A 17308-nucleotide genomic window follows, 5' to 3' on the forward strand; every position below is an offset into this window, starting at 1 on the left:
TTCTCTGTGTAGTCTTGGCTGTCCTAGAACATAATCTGTAGACCAGGTTGACCTTGAGCGCAGTATCTGCCTGCCTCTGCATCCTGAGTGCTGGGATGAAAGGTGTGTGCCACACTCTTAAGCTAGTGTTCTTAACTGCTGAGTCAGCTCTCCAGCTGCCTTACCACAGTTCTTGATTGGGGGAAAGGAACATTTGTGAACTATTCTTCCATTACAGAAATGTTAGAAAACACAAAAAGGATCTTGGGTATGGTAGAGCACACCTGAAATCCTAACACTTAGAAAAGGGAGGGAAAAGGCTAGCCTTGAACTCTGAGATCTGTCTGCTTCTACCTCCTGAAGTGCTACGATCAAAGTAGTGCTCAAAAGATTTGTGTGTGTGTGTGTGTGTGTGTGTGTGTGTGTGTGTGTGTGTAGTGTGCATTGGGATACATACACCCATGTGCACATCTTAGGAGGACAAAGAACAGTGGTTCTGCTTACTCGGTCACTCTTTAAGTTTTATTCCCCTGAGACAGGATATCTCACTAAACCTAAAGTTTATTATTTTGGGCTAGGATGATTACCATTGAGTTCCCTAGGATTCTTGTTGGAGTTACAGACATTCTTGGCCACACCTGGCATTTTTACGTGGGTACTGGTTCATCTCCCCAGCCCCTCTTTTTGTTCTTTTTAAACTTTATTTTATATGTATGAGTGTCTTGCCTACATGCATGTCTGTTCACACACTGTGTGTGCCTGATAGTTCTAAGAGGACTGAAGAAAGGCTGGACATTGTGGTGCACACTTTTAATCCCAGCACTCAGAAGGCAGAGGCAGAAAGACCTCTGTGAGTCCAAGCCAGTCTAGTCTGCATACCAAGTTAAGGGACAGCCGCGACTATAGAGAGAGACCAACCAGTTGAGATTGGTGGCACGTGACTTTAATCTCAGCACTTGAGGCAGGCAAATCTCTGAGCCTGGTCTACAGAGTGAGTTCCAGGACAACCAGGGCTACACAGAGAAACCCTGTCTCAAAAAAACAAAACAAAACGGGGGGAGGCGAGGTGGGTGTCAATAATGAGGATGGATCATGTTCTTAGGGGTGAAAATACTGTTTGAACTTGTAGCTAGTATGGTGTCATGTGCCTGTAGTTTCAGAGCCACTTAGGGATCAAGAGTTTAAGGTCAGTCTAAACCTGTTCGGTCTGAAAAAATACAATGATCTTATAAACTAGAAAATCATCCATGAAGATTCTGAAGTTTTTCCTTTTATTTTACAATGGCAACAATGTCTTCACTATTTGTCTTGTCTTTGTGAATGATTCTTCTAGACTAAAATAATCTTGGGAACATTTGCTCCTTCCCTCCCCCCAACTCCCCCATGCTAGGATTAGAGGCTTGTATCATTCCACCTCAACAGGAAAACTTGTTTTGGATGGGGTTTTCCTGAAACTTGCTGTTAGTTCAGGGTGACCCTTTGCTTCTACTTCTGCAGCCTCTACCTTTGCACATCTTGGATTGCAGGTAGGAGGAGCTACCATATCCAGTCTCCTAAGGTGCTGGACACTGCCTCTAAGGGTACTGCATAAGTTGCAAACCAAGCACTCACCTATGTTCTACTCCAGCCTTACTGCTGTGGATTCCAGTCTCTCCTCATGGACGATCACTCAGATCATAGTCTGGGAATAGAGCTTTCTCAGGTTCCAGCCAGATGTGTTCAGTCACTTTATAAACAGTTTAATAAAATGCCTAAGTGTTTTATTTGCATAATGAAGTTTTGAAGCAGTGTTTGAAAATTAACTTCTATTTAGATTTATTTTCTTAGGGAGTTTTTTTGTTTTTCTAGATGGGGTTTTACTGTGTATCTCTGGCTGTCCTGGAACTCACAGAGATCCGACTGCCACTGCTTCACAGGTGCTGGAGTTAAAGGCTTGTGCCACTACTGCCTGTCTGTCTTAGGTAGTTTTTAAAAGATTGAGACTTGGCCTCTGCCCTTTGGGCAGTTTGCAGTATTAGTGTTGTAGATTTTTTGTTTTCTTTTATGTGTGTTTGGTTTTCTTGGCTGTTTTTCAGCAGGATGTGGTGTGGGGGCAGTTCCAGAGAGGTTCTCTGTATAGCTCCGGCTGTCCTGGAACTCGTTTTGAACTGAACTCATAGAGTTCTGCCTGCCTCTGCCTCCTGAGTATTGGGAGTAAGGATGGCACCACCACTGCCCAGCTCTTTCTTCTTTTCTTCTTTTTTGAGACCAAGTCCTACTTAAAGCCCTGGCTGGCTTTGGATTTGCCATAAAGCTTGGGCTGGTCTTAAACTTGAGGTGACCCTGTACCCTGCCTCAGCCTCCAAAGTACTGGTAGTACAATCGTGTATTGCCATCCTTGGTAGTTTGAAATGAGAATCAAGGGCTAACAAGATGGCTTAGTGGGTAACTGCACTTGTTCCAAGTCTGACATCCTCAAGTCAGTCCTTTCAGTCCCTCAGGACCATACAGTGGAAAGAGAACTAGCTTCCACAAGTTGTTTTCTGACCTCCACAGGCACACCAATGGCATGCACCCACATACATTCATATACACGCTCATAACAATTTAAAATATAATTAACACATTCAGTGAGAACTGGTACAGTTTGAGCTGAGGTGTGCTTAGTTATTACATTGCTGCCTTTGCTGTCCCTGTAGCCAAATAAACTCTCCAAAGCATGAAAACAGGACAGCAGGAAGAGTTGGTTTTTGTTGTTGGTATTGTTTTTCCCAATTGAATAAGCAGTTAAGTTTCATTTTCTGGTATTTTTAGCAAAGGTCCTAATGACATATACTGACAGTTGTAATGGTTTCCCTCTCACAGGCACAGACTGTTCAGGTTGCTGAAGTTGAGCCACAGTCACAACCACAGCCTTCACCAGAGCTTTTGCTTCCAAATTCTTTGAAGCCAGAAGAAGGGCTTGAAGTATGGAAAAACTGGGCTCAGACCAAGAATGCTGAACTAGAAAAGGATGCTCAAAACAGATTGGCCCCTATTGGGAGTGAGTGTTTGGGAGGGAGAGGATGATGGGGTGTGTCAAAATGTAAGTACAAGGAAAACAGAATGCAGGCAGGTAGCACTCCTGGCTTTAAGGAGAATATACTTGGAAGTATACTTTGTGTCATGATGAACAGTGTGCAGTCTTCACATCATGAAATGAGCAGGATTTATAGGATGGCCCAAGACCAGATTTTGAGATCTGTTTGTTTCTAGCATCAACAAAAGGCACCACGGAAGAATGGCTTCTGGGAAGACCTGGGAGGTGCCAGAGGGTTATATTTAAACTTGTCTTGGTTTGGGCTCATTTAGTGTGGTTGCTGGGGTTTTCCTACTTATATTTCTTGACTCTTATAGAAAAGAACTTGTTGGTGTAATAGCATATGTTAGTGCATTAATAGGGAAGTTCTGATCACAGATGTGAATGGACATTCCTAGCCTGAACCCTGGTGGGCAGTGTCCTCTTTGAGCCCTCCTTTCAACAATGTAGTAACCAGTTAGGACATCACTGTGGCCAGGACTCCCACTCACCCTTAGGATTTGTGTTGCAGGGCGCCAGTTACTACGATTCCAAGAAGATCTCATCTCCTCTGCTGTGGCTGAATTGAATTATGGCCTTTGTTTAATGACACGAGAAGCTCGGAATGGAGAAGGGGAACCCTATGACCCAGATGTACTCTACTACATTTTCTTGTGTATACAGAAGGTAGGAAACAGATCTTCACGTGATCATGTTTGAACTGGGTTCCCACTGAATGCTTTCACTTTAGCCTAGGTTACTTAAATGACAAGTGAGAAAAAAACTGGTGGCACAGTTTTAATCCCAGCACGTGGGGCAGAGGCAGGCTTATCTTTGAGTCCTGCTGGCCAAGGCTACATGGATCCTGCCGATTGTTTGGGATTTTTTGGTTTTTTTTTTTGAGACGGGAATTGTCTACATACCCCTGGCTGTCCTGAAACCTAGAGATCAGCCCACCTCTGCCTCCCAAGTTCTTTGATTAAAGGCATAGACTCCATTGGCCAACTTTTTTTTAAAGGCTTAGATGTTCACGTTAAAAAAAGACTATATGCAAGTAAGTATGTATAATTCCACCTAGAAAACCATGAGTTAAAATATATTTAATGAGGTCCAGTGAAGTGGCTCAGCCCATGAAAATGCTTGCTCTCCAAGCCTGGTTACCCGAATTTGATTCACAGAACTCATTATGTAAAGTAACTTTCTTCTTTAATTACAAAGCATTTATTTAATGCATTTTGTTAATATGTATAGTTTTTATTAAGTTATTCAAAATCTAGTGCTCAAGAATAGGTTTTGCTGTACCTTACATTAATACAAAATATTTGTTTGAAGGAATATGACTAAAGTTGTATACATATGGTTTTTCTGGGGATATGAGATGAAGGATAACAACAGAGGGATATGGAGACAAGAGTTGGGGGAGAAGTAGATTTCTTCAAACCCTAAGGCTCTAGAGTAGAACATCACAGTGTGATGCTCAAAGACTTGTTTGTTGGAACTCAACTGTGGCCTGCTTCTGAGAGAAGTCAGCCTCCTTTATTCATTCCTTTTTCCTTCTGATCCTACCCAGAAAGAACTACCTGAGTTATTTTATGTGCTGTCTCTGTTCATAGAAGGCTGCTATAGTATTGTAATCTCCTTTACAAAAAAGGAAATTAAAAAACTTGCATGTGCTGGGGCTAGAGCTAAGAATACTTACTGCTCTTACAGAGGACCTGTGTTCAGTTTCCAGCATCCACATGGTAGTTCACACCATCCCTAACTTCTGTTTTAGGAGATCAAATGCTTTCTTCTAACATCCAGGGGTACCAGGTATACATACAGAAACACATACATAAATTTAAACAGAATTAAAACTGGACATGGTAGTCCCTGCCCTTAATACCAGCAAGGGGCTGGAAGTGGGTGGGGTTTGTGTAGAGGCAAATAAATCTCTCAGTTCAATTCCTGCTTTTTCTAATTTTAGATACATTTTATTTCATATATATGTGTGACTAGGCATGAGCAACTACATGCAGTAGTGGCTGTGTGGATGTTGGGAACTGAGCCTCAGTGCTCTTAATTGCTGAGCCATGTTTTAGCCCCCTTCCCCATGGTATTTGCTACCATGAATTCACAAAAGATCCCTCGTTGACTCAGCCCTTAGTAACATAGGAATCTGCTCGTGTCATTTAAGGTGTGCTATGGAAATGACACAAGCTAGATGATTCTTCTGACTTACTACTTTTTGTATTTGTTGGAAAGAATGGGTAGGGTAAGACAGTGGTGTTGGTAAAAAAAAATGTGTTTTATTTTTCAAAGGTTGTACTCAAAACACCACTGGTAACATTTGTCAATTACTTTTCTTTTAGTATCTTTTTGAAAATGGAAGAGTAGATGACATATTTTCTGATCTTTATTATGTTCGTTTCACCGAATGGTTACATGAAGTTCTGAAGGATGTACAGCCCCGGGTCACTCCACTTGGTAAGAGTTACCCTAGTCTTTGAATGTTTTTTCTTTTCTTTTTTAAATCAGAATTGGTATCTTGCATGTGTATCTGTCTGTTGGAGAGGGTCTGATCCCCTGGAACTGGAGTTACAGAGAGTTGTGAGCTGCCATGTCATTTCTGGGAAACTCGATCCTCTGGAAGAACACTCAGTGCTTTTACCCGTTGAGCCAGCCATCTCTCCAGCCCTCCACTTGGGCTTTAAGAGGATTAGTAGCTAAATTGGGTATGGCCAATACACACCAGCAAGGACACAGAGTCAGATGGATCTCTACAAGTTTCCAGGCCAGCCAAGGCTTCACTTCAAAAATAAAAAATGCATACACACACACAGAGAACAAAAATATAGATGGCATCTTTGGCTGGCTGCAGTTACAGTGGGAGGAAAGGGACGATGATTCACAAGCAATAGCATGAGTCTTTGGTGCTTTCTCTGTTAGGAAAGGCAGTGTTCACCAGAGACCCTTGCTGGTCCCTACATGGCTGTGACACATGGGGCTTGCAGAACTGGTCATCATGTAATTACTACCAACTTTTCCACTTGTCCAAATTTATTAATTAAGAGTCATTACCAGGAATAATAGAATACACCTGTCATTGGGAGCCTAAAACAGGAAGATTGCTTTGAGTCAAAAGGCTAAGACCAGAGTGGGTGAAATTATGATACCATTATCTGAGTAAAAAAAACGAAGGAAACAGTGAAGCTTAGACCGTCATTACAAGCTATCAGAACATGTTGCTGAGCAGCTGGAGAGTGGTTAGAGTACTTGTTTTTACAGAGGACCCATCTTCTAGTCCTGGCACCCACATAGTAACTCAGAACCATCTGTAACTCAGGTTCCACTGGATCCAACACCTGGCCTTGGAACTGAAATTACATGGCTGTCAACCATTTCTAGTTTCTAGAAATAGAACTATCCAAATATGATAAATTTAACTTTTGATAGAAGAGAAACTCCATTTGACAAAAGATAGTCATTTCAATAAATGAAGGTAGAACTAGACATTCATATTCAGAAAAGTCAATTTAAACTCAGGCATAAAACTTTCACAAAATTAACTGAAGATTAATCACAGGCTTAAATGTAAAACAGATTTATGTCTTATAGGGAGAATCTGATACCGTCTGCTGGACTTCTTAATCACAAGATACTCGTGTAGTACACAGACATAGGTGAAGGCAAAACACCCATTCTTGTTAAATAGTAAAATTAAAAAAAAAAAAAAAAAAAAAAAAAAATAGGCTGGGAAGATGACTCAGGAGCCAACTGCTTGGTGCACAAGCATGTAGACCTGAGTTCATACTTCTAACACTATGTGAAAACAAGTGTAGCTGAATTTTGGTGGGTTCCAGGTTTAGAAGGAGATACCGTGTCGGGCAGTGTTGGCACACAGCTTTAATCCCAGCACTTGGGAGGCAGAGGCAGGTGGATTTCTGAGTTCGAGGCCAGCCTGATCTACAGAGTGAGTTCCAGGACAGCCCGGGCTACACAGAGAAACCCTGTCTGGAAAGACCTAAATAAACAAACAAACAAACAAATAAATAAATAAATAAATAATAAAGGAGACACTGTTTCAAAATATAATGTAGAGAGCAATTAATACACTTCATTTCAATTTGCAGCCTCTATACATGCACATCCAGGCATGCATATGAATTAACAGGGGAAAATCATTTAATCTTTGTTATTTGGTGGTGACTTTTTAAGATAATACCAGAAGCACAATCTGGGAGAAAAGTTAGTAACTTGAACAAATTGGGGCTTGAGAGGTAGCTCAGTTGTTGAAGGTACTTGCTCTATTTACAGTGGACCTAGGTTCAGTTCCCACCACCCACATGGTGGCTCACAACTGTCTGCAACTTTAGTTATAGGAGATTCAATGCCCTCTTCTGGGTTCTGTAGGTATCAAATATGCATGTGATACACAGACATACATGCAGGCAAAACACCCATACCCATAAAATGAAAAAGTTTAAGAGGAAAAAAAGACTATAATCAGTGTATACATGTCTGTAGACTGTACTACTTTGGAGTCTTAAGACAGGAAGATCAACTGAACCTATGAGTTTGCAACCACCATGGTGATATATAATACTTGTAACTCAAAATTTTAACTTAATTATTGCAAGATAATCTTTTTAAAAAAAAAAAAGATTTATTTTATGTATGTAAGTACACTTTGCTCTCTTCAGATACACTAGAAGAGGGCATTAGATTCCATTACAGATGTGGTTGCTGGGAATTAAACTCAGGACCTCTGAAAGAGCAATCTCTTAACCCCGCTGAGCCATCTCTCCAGCGCTTGCAAAATAATCTTAACAGAATTAAATTAGACATGATTCATGCTCATAATCTTGAGTACTTTTCAAGTAGAGACAGGATCACCTAACTAAATAAATAGTATTTGCCTACATGCATTTGGCCTTATGTTCAAAAATTACCCCATTAACCACAAAATGAAATCAGACATTGGAGAGTACTGGAGAGACGGGTAAATGGTTTTAAAAAGTGCTTACTGCTCTTAACAGGGGATCTGAAGCCCCACCTACTTGTAAATGCAGACAAACACAGACACACATAAAGTAAGTGTGTGTGAGAGAAAGGGGGTTGGGGAGAGGGTGTTATGTATCAAAGAATAGGGGTTGGAATCTTTGTAAGGCTGTGGAGATGACACAGTTGATAAATCACTTACCTTGCCAATATAGGGACATGACTTTAATACTCCAGAACCCTCTTAAGAGCACCAGGTCATGGTAATGTGTCCTAGTAACCCTTTGCTAGGAAGACAGAGGATTCCTGGTACTTTCCACCTAATCTTTCCAGCCTAATTGGTGATTTCTAGACCAATGAGAGATCCTGTTATAAAGGAGATAACACACATTCTCAAAGATGATACCAGAGATTGTCTTCTTCATCCCACAAACATATACACACTTGGACCCATACACACATGAACATGAACACATACGTGCATGCATGCATCCATTTTTAAAATTTTGTATGCTGTTACAGTAGCACACCTTGAAGAGGCAAGCAAATCTCTGAAGTTTGAAGCCAGTCTCTAGGCAGTAGCCAGTTCCAGGACAGCCAATACCTACTACAAATTGAGACCCTTGGGGGGGGGGGTCTTTTTGGTTTTTTTCGAGACAGGGTTTCTCTGTGTAGCCCTGGCTGTCCTGGAACTCACTCTGTAGACCAGGCTGGCCTCGAACTCAGAAATCCGCCTGCCTCTGCCTCTCCCTCCCAAGTGCTGGGATTAAAGGCTTGCACCACCACCGCCTGGCTGGGGGTGGGGTGGGGGGGGTCTTTCTAAACATGTATTTGTAAATGTATTATTTGATTGGTTTTCTTCTGTAATTGGAGTGCTGGGGGTTTGCTTGTCTTCCTGCATACTAAGTAAATATTCTACTGTGGGGCTAGCCCAGTTCCCACAGAGCTTTCATTAGTTTATTTTTTTGGAGGTTGGTATGGGAATTTGAGACTGTTTTTCTGTGTAGATTTGGCTGTTCTGGAACTCACTGTATAGAGGAGATCGGCCTTAAACTCACAGAGATCCACCTAGTGCTGGGATTAAAGGCATGTGTCATCACCACCTGGCTATATTCTTTTTTTTTTTTTTTTTTTTTGGTTTTCCGAGACAGGGTTTCTCTGTGTAGCCCTGGCTGTCCTAGGACTCACTCTGTAGACCAGGCTGGCAGTGAACTCAGATCTGCCTGCCTCTGCCTCCCAAGTGTTGGGATTAAAGGCGTCTGCCAGCACTGCCCGGCTTATTAAATTTTTATACAACTTTTATTTACTGAAACAATTTGGACGTGTAAGTCCATGTGGATTACCTGAATTTTAATCCTGGAGCAGCATTTGTTAAAACTTTTTTGTTTTTATTTTACTTATTTTTACTGTCTTGTTTGTATATACATACACACACACAAGGCCTAGGGTAAGATTAGATGTCAGGACTCTCTGCAGGGATTGTTCTTGCACTGGTGCATCTTACAGGTGGAACTTGTTGGGCCAGTGAGGCAAGTGCTTTATCTACTGAGTCTTTTTGTATTCTTGGTCCTACTGAAACAAAAAAAAACCCTCCTATTTGGAACCTGGCTCAGTGGGTAAATGCACTTAACTCCAAACCTGAGGACTGAAATTTGATTTCTAGGACCCTGATGGTGGAAGGAGACAAATGTGTCTGACATCAACTTGTTTACTTTTTTTTTTTTTTAAAGAAATTTATTTATTTATTTATTTATTTATTTATTTATTGTATATATGAATACACTGTAGTTGTCTTCAGACACACCAGAAGAGGGCATCAGATCCCATTACAGATGGTTATGAGCCACTATGTAGTTGCTGGGAATTGAACTCAGGACCTCTGCAAAAGCAGTCAGTGCTCTTAACCACTGAGCCAGCTGTTTTAGTTTGGATTTTACTGCTATGGACAGACACCAAGACCAAGGCAACTTTTATAAGGATGACATTTAATTGGGGCTGGCTTGCAGGTTCGTAGGCTTAGTCCATTGTCACCAAGCCAGGAGCATGGCAGCATCCATATCTTATGTTAAAGTAGTCTTCAGATCTCCCATTCCTTTTTGGTTTTGATTGTAACTTGTAACAAACTTTTCTCCTGGGCTGGCTCCACTCTCTGTTAGTAGCTTTCCTCAACAGATAGCCCACAGCTCTAGCATCTCAAAAATCTTGGGGTCTCCAAGACAACTTCAATGTTACAGCTTCTTGTTTCAATGTCTGGGATCCACACATGATCTTCTGGGCTTCTCCAAAGGGCTGGCATCACTTCTTCAGCTCTGCCCTCTGTAGTACTCTAAGCTCGGGTTGATCCACTCCACTGCTACTGCTTTTCCCGGGGATCATTCCCTGATGCTGGCATCCCCAAGACACTGGGGTCTTATATTGTAACTAGGCCTCACCTCTCATAGCCTCTGATAGGCTCTCTTTGTGGTGCCAAGTCTCAGCTCCTTTGCATGACCCCTTTCAGTCTTGGGCCATCATCTATAACTGAGGCTACACCTTCTTCAGTGTCCTTCCCTGGCCTCTCACAGTGCCAAGCCTCAGCTGTTCTTATGACCCCTTCATGCCTTCAAAACCAATAACACCTGGGTGACTTACACTTTACCAAGTACAGGTGCAGCATAAGGTACAACTTCTGCTATCTCTGGAGCATAGCTTCTTTGTGCTCTCAGAAAACACTTCCCAGAAGATTTCACCTCAGTGATGCTGGTCTCAGTCACCACTAGTTTCTCAGCTCCAGCTGACCAGCAGCAATTGTCCCAGTAGTCCCTTCTGTTCTTGGCTCTAAAGCCAGAGCCACAAGGCCAAAGCTGTGGAGTTTTACTTCCTGTGGCTGGAACCTGACCCATTATTACCGGCTTTCTGGTTTCCAACTCCCTCATGGCCTAAACTTGGCTGTCCTGGATCTTGCTCTGTAGATTGACCTTGAACTCAGAGATCTGCATGGCTCTGTCTCCTGGGATTAAAGGTGTGTACCACCATGCCTGGACTTAAGCTTTTTTTTTTTCACCTAGTACTTGCTCTGTCCCAGGCTGGCCTTGAACTCAGAGATCTGCTTGGGTTTGTCTCCTAAAATTAAAGGTGAGTAGCAACCATGCCTGGACCTAAAGTTAGCTGGGTGTGATCGTGCCCCAAGGTCCCACCCCTTAATCTGTTATCTCCTAGAACATAGAATTCAGCTTCATTCTACTTGTTGGTGTCCCTTGAGCCACAGATTTTGTATTTTTCCTTTTTTTATAATAGTGAACTTTAGTAACCACACAACAGAACTTATTCCAGACGGTTTTGAGACTTACTCTTTCAAAGCAATTAATCTAAATCTCTTTATCTTAGCCTCAGATAAACTCCTCAGAATATGGCAAAAAGCAGCCACATTCCTCACCAAAATATCACAAAAACAGTCTCTAGGCCACATACTGAAAGTCTTCTCCACTCAAACCTCTTGGGTCAGGTCTGCACTGTTCAAGTCACTCTCAGAAACAAAGTTTTCCATATTTCTACTAGGATAGCTCATTGACCCCCCACTTAAAGGATTTCACTGCTTTCCAAATCCAAAGTCCCAAAATCCACATTCTTCCAAACAAAAGCATGGTCAGCCTATCACAGCAATACCCCAGTCTCTGGTACCAACTTCTGTCTTAGTTAGGGTTTTACTGCTGTGAATAGACACCATGACCAAGGCAACATTTAACTGGGGCTGGCTTACAGATTCAGAGGTTCAGTCCATTATCAAGGCAAGGAACATGGCAGTGCCCAGGCAGGTAGGATGCAGCAAGAGCTGAGAGTTTTGATGGCAAAGTAATCCAAGAAGAGTAAATATGTAGTCATTTTGCTGAAACTGCTCTTATGAGATGGCTTTTCCTGAGGCGAGGGCTATGTTGTGCTGATCATCTTTTGTTGAAAGAGTTTCAGATATGTCTGGGAAACAAAGCAATTCCCATTGCTACTATGCTATGTCTTTAAGAAATAAATGTGCTTTAAAATAGTAATAGTTTTACTTTTGTTTTGGTTTTGTTTTTAATTCTTGAAGTGTTACCTCACTTTCCTGACTGTATCGTTTTAAAAGTCTTTGGAGATGTAGACTGTGGCAGTTCACCTGCTGAACATGTCCCCAGTATACAAATACTTGCACATCTTTAAAGGACTTGAGCACATGAAGGTGCCATAGTTGTCAAATCAAATGGTGTGTTGGTAGTTTTTCAGGTTCAGACTGTTGCCCTTTCCAAACCCTGTAGCTGTAAGTTTACTTGGGTATTAGTAATAAGTGCTATTTTGGAGGAAACTTGTAGTAATTTAAGTATCAGTCTTCTCTTTTATTCATAAAATTGCCTTGCTAACCAGAGGTAGTAGATGTATAAGGTATATATGTTCCAAGTCTCTGTGCCGTAGCACCCTAAAAATATGGTCTAAGGGCTGGAGAGATAATTCATGGGTTATTATAAGCACTTGTTGTTGCTCTTGCAGAGAACCCAGATCACCTCCCAGCCACAACCACGTGGTAGTTCACAACCATCTGTAACTCCACTTCCAGAGGATCAGATACCATCTCCTGACCTTCACAGGCACCAGGCATTCACAGGATTCACACACATGCACAGGGTGAAACACTCATCTGCATAAAATAAAGACGTAAAGAGCATGGAAGCAGAGCTTGGGTTGTAGCTTTAAGTCATTTACTTCCTTAATCACAGTCCTTTTATGCTAATCATCTTGGGGGCAAGTAGGAAGAAAAATTTTAAGTAGCAACAGTTTTCTGTCATTATGAAACTTAATTAGAAACAAGTAGTCATTATCAGGGCCTACTACAGAAATTAGATTATAACCCAGGGATCTGTGTTTTTGTTGTTTTACATATATATATATATATATATGTATGTATGTTTTCCATCTGGATATATCCTTCATGTCAGAAGAGGGCATCAAATCCCAGTGTAGATGGTTGTGAGCCACCATGTGGGTGCTGGGAATTGGACTCAGGACCTCTGGAAGAGCAGTCAGTGCTCTTCACCACTGTCGGCTCTAACCACTGCGACATCTCTCTAACTTTTCTTCTTTTTAATAATTTCTTTTTATTTTTTATGGGCATTGATGTTTTGCTTGCATGTATGTTTTTGTTGAGGGTGTCTGATCCCCTGGAATTGGAGGTACAGACAAGTGTGAGCTGCCATGAGAGTTCTGGGAATTGAACCAGGGTCCTCTAGAAGAGGAGTCAGTGCTCTTAACCTATGAACCATTTCTCCAACCCTGGATCTGTTTTAACTAGCTCTAGATTATTTAACTACACCCTAGTGGTATTTGCCCTAATTAAGACTGTCCATGTGTAGTCCTTGTCCCTTCTGGTCCTAGTGTTTGTGGACCTCTGTCATCCAGTTGTTGCAGTGGTGTTCTGTTCCACCTAGGCTATGTTCTGCCCAGCCACGTGACTGAAGAGATGCTGTGGGAATGCAAGCAGCTTGGGGCACATTCCCCTTCCACACTGCTGACCACCCTCATGTTCTTTAACACCAAGTAAGTACTCTAGGAGCTACTACTGGCAGCTACCCGATGAAGACTGGGAAACCAGGAGGACTTCTATATTCCTCTGATACATTTGAGAAATTTTGAGCTAGTTTGAGTTCCAGTTGGCTACATTTCTGCGTAGTGAATAATGGTAAGGTGCAAACAGCCTTGCCAGACCCCCTTCAGTTTATATTCATGTGGTTCTTTCTGTGGACAATATGCTTGGACATGACCCTACCTAGATGATGGAAGTGGGGAATGGTTCGTTTGAGTCACTGATGAGCAGAAGGTGAGTTATCCTATCCTCCTGGCATCCCTCTTTTTGCCTTGCTTGTACTTGTGATCCAGGTACTTCCTGTTGAAGACAGTAGATCAGCACATGAAGCTGGCTTTCTCCAAGGTCCTCCGACAGACAAAGAAGAGCCCCTCAAATCCTAAGGATAAAAGCACGAGTATCCGCTACCTGAAGGCCCTTGGAATACATCAGACTGGCCAGAAAGGTGGGGGCTGGACATAGGAATAACAGCCAAAAATGCCTGCTCTCCGCTGACTTTGTCCTGTGGGAGGTTGAGGTTGTCTGGGCAGAAATTATCTACTTTCTTTTTCTTGGCCTAAAGCTGTAGACAGTTGTCATAGAATGAAGTGTGCCCTGGGAACATAGCTTTTCCCCCAGCACTGTCTGCTCCTCATCCCTTTCTTCTTAACCCAGTATTTCTTTGTTAGGTAGCTGAATGCCTAAAGCTAGTATGTAGGTTTGCATTACCGTGCCAGGTCTGTCCTGTGTGTTTGTTTGTTTACGCCCACACGCATGCTTGTCCTTGCACAGATGCCACCTTACAGGTGATCAGAGCATAACTTGAAACAGTTTTCTTTTTCTTCCTGTTGGATCCTGGGAATTGAACTTTTTTGTTTGTTTGTTTGTTTTTCAATAGTTACAGATGACATGTATGCAGAACAGACCGAAAATCCAGAGAACCCATTAAGGTGTCCCATCAAGCTCTACGATTTCTACCTCTTCAAATGGTAAGGAGACTTGCTAACTGTATGTATGTGCTTATGGGAGTATGACCGTGAACTTCTGATTTCAGAAAAGAACTAGAGACTGGCTCCTCATGACAAGATAAACTTTGGTGTGTCACTCCTTTAAATCTCAGTACTTTGGAGGCAGAGGCTGATGGATCTCTGCGTTCAAGAATGGCCAAGAAGCTGGGTGGTGGTGGCGCACGCCTTTAATCCCAGCACTTGGGAGGCAGAGGCAGGCGGATTTCTGAGTTCGAGGCCAGCCTGGTCTACAGAGGGAGTTCCAGGACAGCCAAGGCTATACAGAGAAACCCTGTCTCGAAAAACCAAAAAAAAAAAAAAAAAAAAGAACGGTCAAGACTTCACAGAAAAACCCTGTCTTGAACAACAAAAATAATAAACACGTACACAGATATAAACGACAAGTGAGGGGTGTTGCTCAGGATTAGAGGGAGTGATTGGTGTGCCCTGAATTGAATCCCCAGTACTGCCAAAGAAAGAACTTTTTGTTTGTTTGGAGTCCCAAAACAAACCATTTATAACCCAGGTTATCCTGAGATTGACCTGGATTAGGTTGGCCTCAGACTTAAGTTCACACAGTCTACCTTCTATGGGTAGTGGCTGCTGGGAATCACTGAGAGTTCCTCCAGGGGGAAGTTAGGCACAGTGACTGTGGCTACAGCAGCTTATTAAAGGTTTCTCCACAGTTCCTCACAGCACAGCCCAAATGACATGAGAAAGTCTATGGGGTTTTACAGGCTTTAATGTCTCTGCCTCATGGGTACTGGAAGTAATGGTCTGTTCCACCACACCTAGCCAAAGAGGAAAGTTTGTTTGATTTGCCAACATGTGTACTATACACAACACTATAATACAAAAGGCTTCATGAACTCTGATAGCCACTTCTTTTGAGACATTGTCTCTTCTATGTAGCTTTGGGTGGCCTGGAATTCATTCTGTAGACCAGGCTGGCCTCATACTCACAAGAGATCTGTCTGCCTTTGACAGTGCTGGGATTGAGTGTGCATCCTCGCGACAGGCTCTGGCCTGACTTTTCAGAGGAGGCATAAGGGTACAAAAGCTCTTTTCTTTAGAGTCACGTAGTGAACATGGTCTACTACCACTCTGGCTCAATGCTTGTCACTGGTGCCATCAGCATAGGGGGTGGGAGGTGTTCCTTTGGGTTTCTGATTGTTTTCTTGTCACAATAGGTTGGTAAATCCTCTTCTATAACACACAATCAATCCGCTAATGCATTGGCATTGCTAGGTCGTGTCTGCTGCTTTGCAAGCCCTGCTTTACATCCAAGGACATTTTCTCTGGACATTAGCAGCTCCAATAAATCATATTCAGGTTGCCTACCTTAGTCCTCAGCTATTTCCTCTCTTGTACTTACTTATCATACATATTCGTATTGACTTTGTCAGGAACCCTGCCCACTTAACATCTGTACCTAGTGTAGAGCTGACACATGTTCACTAAATTTTTGGATGGATGCATGATTGGTTGTAGATGATGCTGGCGTGCACTGAGTACTGAAGAGATACAACACTGTATATAGGCTGTAGGCAAAATGAGCCCAGATAAGATGTTTAATGGCCTTTCCTGCTGAGTTGAAAAACAATGTGATTAAACAGCTGGAGCTCGGTCTTGTAGATGCTGAAGTCTGCTGCAAATGGGATATAGATAGATTTAAGTAGTTCAAAACTGAAAGGGTTAAAATTATGCTGTTACTTACTGAGATTATTCTTCAGCCCCCAGAGTGTGAAAGGCCGAAATGACACCTTTTACCTGACACCTGAGCCAGTTGTAGCTCCCAACAGCCCAATCTGGTACTCAGTCCAGCCTATCAGCAGAGAACAGATGGGACAGATGCTGACCCGGATCCTGGTTATACGAGAAATTCAAGAAGCCATTGCCGTGGCCAACGCAACCACCATGCACTGAGGTGCCTCAGCCACAGGAAAAATCCAGGAAAAACCAGACAGACTTTTACACTAAAGGAGAGGCCTCCATTTTTTCCTTTTCTTTTTTCTTTTTTTTTTTCCTTTTTTTTTTTTTTTAATTTGTAGTCACCATACTTTTCAGGCTACTTCTGTTAAAAATGTAAAAGACAATGTTGCCCTCTTTGCATCTTCATAAACTGGGACAGACCCCTGGTTCATGGGGATCTGGGTTTTCTGAGAACCTAGGAAGTGGTTGGCTTTTTCCTTTCTCTTTTTTTCTTTTGTCTGGGGCATGGGGAAAGGGACTTGGACTGTATGAAGAAATATAGGCCCTTCCCTTCCTCAAGGAAGATGGAGCTGCTGATGAATCAACCCTCCTGGAAATCTCCAGCCGACTCTCTCTCTGGACCTGCAAACTTTACTGACCACTCAGAGCCACAATTTTTTTTTTTTAATGCTCCAACATAAACTTAGCATCTTGATGGAAGAAAAATGAGGGGAACTTTAATTATGATTTTTATTAAAGACAATTTCTATTACACCCTTCTTTATGACAAGTGACATAGATGTTAAAGTAAAAACTTTACCATGCTTTTTTTTTTTTTTTTTTTTTTTTGGCCTAACATTGAGGCCTTAAAACTGAGGCTCCTGTGCCTGATGGAATTCTTGTAACATACACTTGTGTATCATATAAAGATACCACTCTTTCTCTTATGTATTCTTATTCTAGTTGTTTATTAAGAATGACAAGCACGTCTTTTCAACAAGCTACTGGAGAACGTGTCTTTATTTGGGGGAGGAGCTCTGCAGGGGA

The 17308-nt window shown here is 42.1% G+C and overlaps 1 protein-coding gene across 10 annotated transcripts in view; it reads left to right on the forward strand.

The window, feature by feature from the left end:
- Qrich1 (glutamine rich 1) overlaps positions 1 to 17261 on the forward strand; it is a 37693-nt gene extending 20432 nt beyond the window's left edge. For 7 of the 10 annotated variants that reach the window (XM_076917830.1, XM_076917833.1, XM_034525072.2 and 4 more), the window contains 7 exons: positions 2824 to 3001; positions 3549 to 3703; positions 5368 to 5482; positions 13429 to 13537; positions 13877 to 14028; positions 14461 to 14551; positions 16303 to 16499. In XM_076917830.1, coding sequence (XP_076773945.1) covers positions 2824 to 3001; positions 3549 to 3703; positions 5368 to 5482; positions 13429 to 13537; positions 13877 to 14028; positions 14461 to 14551; positions 16303 to 16495 — 993 coding nt within the window. In that variant the 3' untranslated portion in view covers positions 16496 to 16499. Of the gene's footprint in view, positions 1 to 2823; positions 3002 to 3548; positions 3704 to 5367; positions 5483 to 13428; positions 13538 to 13876; positions 14029 to 14460; positions 14552 to 16302 lie in introns of all 10 variants that reach the window. The other 3 variants (XM_034525073.2, XM_034525070.2, XM_034525074.2) reach the window with 1 other exon arrangement.
- The last annotated feature ends 47 nt before the right edge of the window (positions 17262 to 17308 follow it).

The sequence above is a fragment of the Arvicanthis niloticus genome, chromosome 21 (assembly GCF_011762505.2).
Source record: "Arvicanthis niloticus isolate mArvNil1 chromosome 21, mArvNil1.pat.X, whole genome shotgun sequence".
Taxonomy (NCBI): domain Eukaryota; kingdom Metazoa; phylum Chordata; class Mammalia; order Rodentia; family Muridae; genus Arvicanthis; species Arvicanthis niloticus.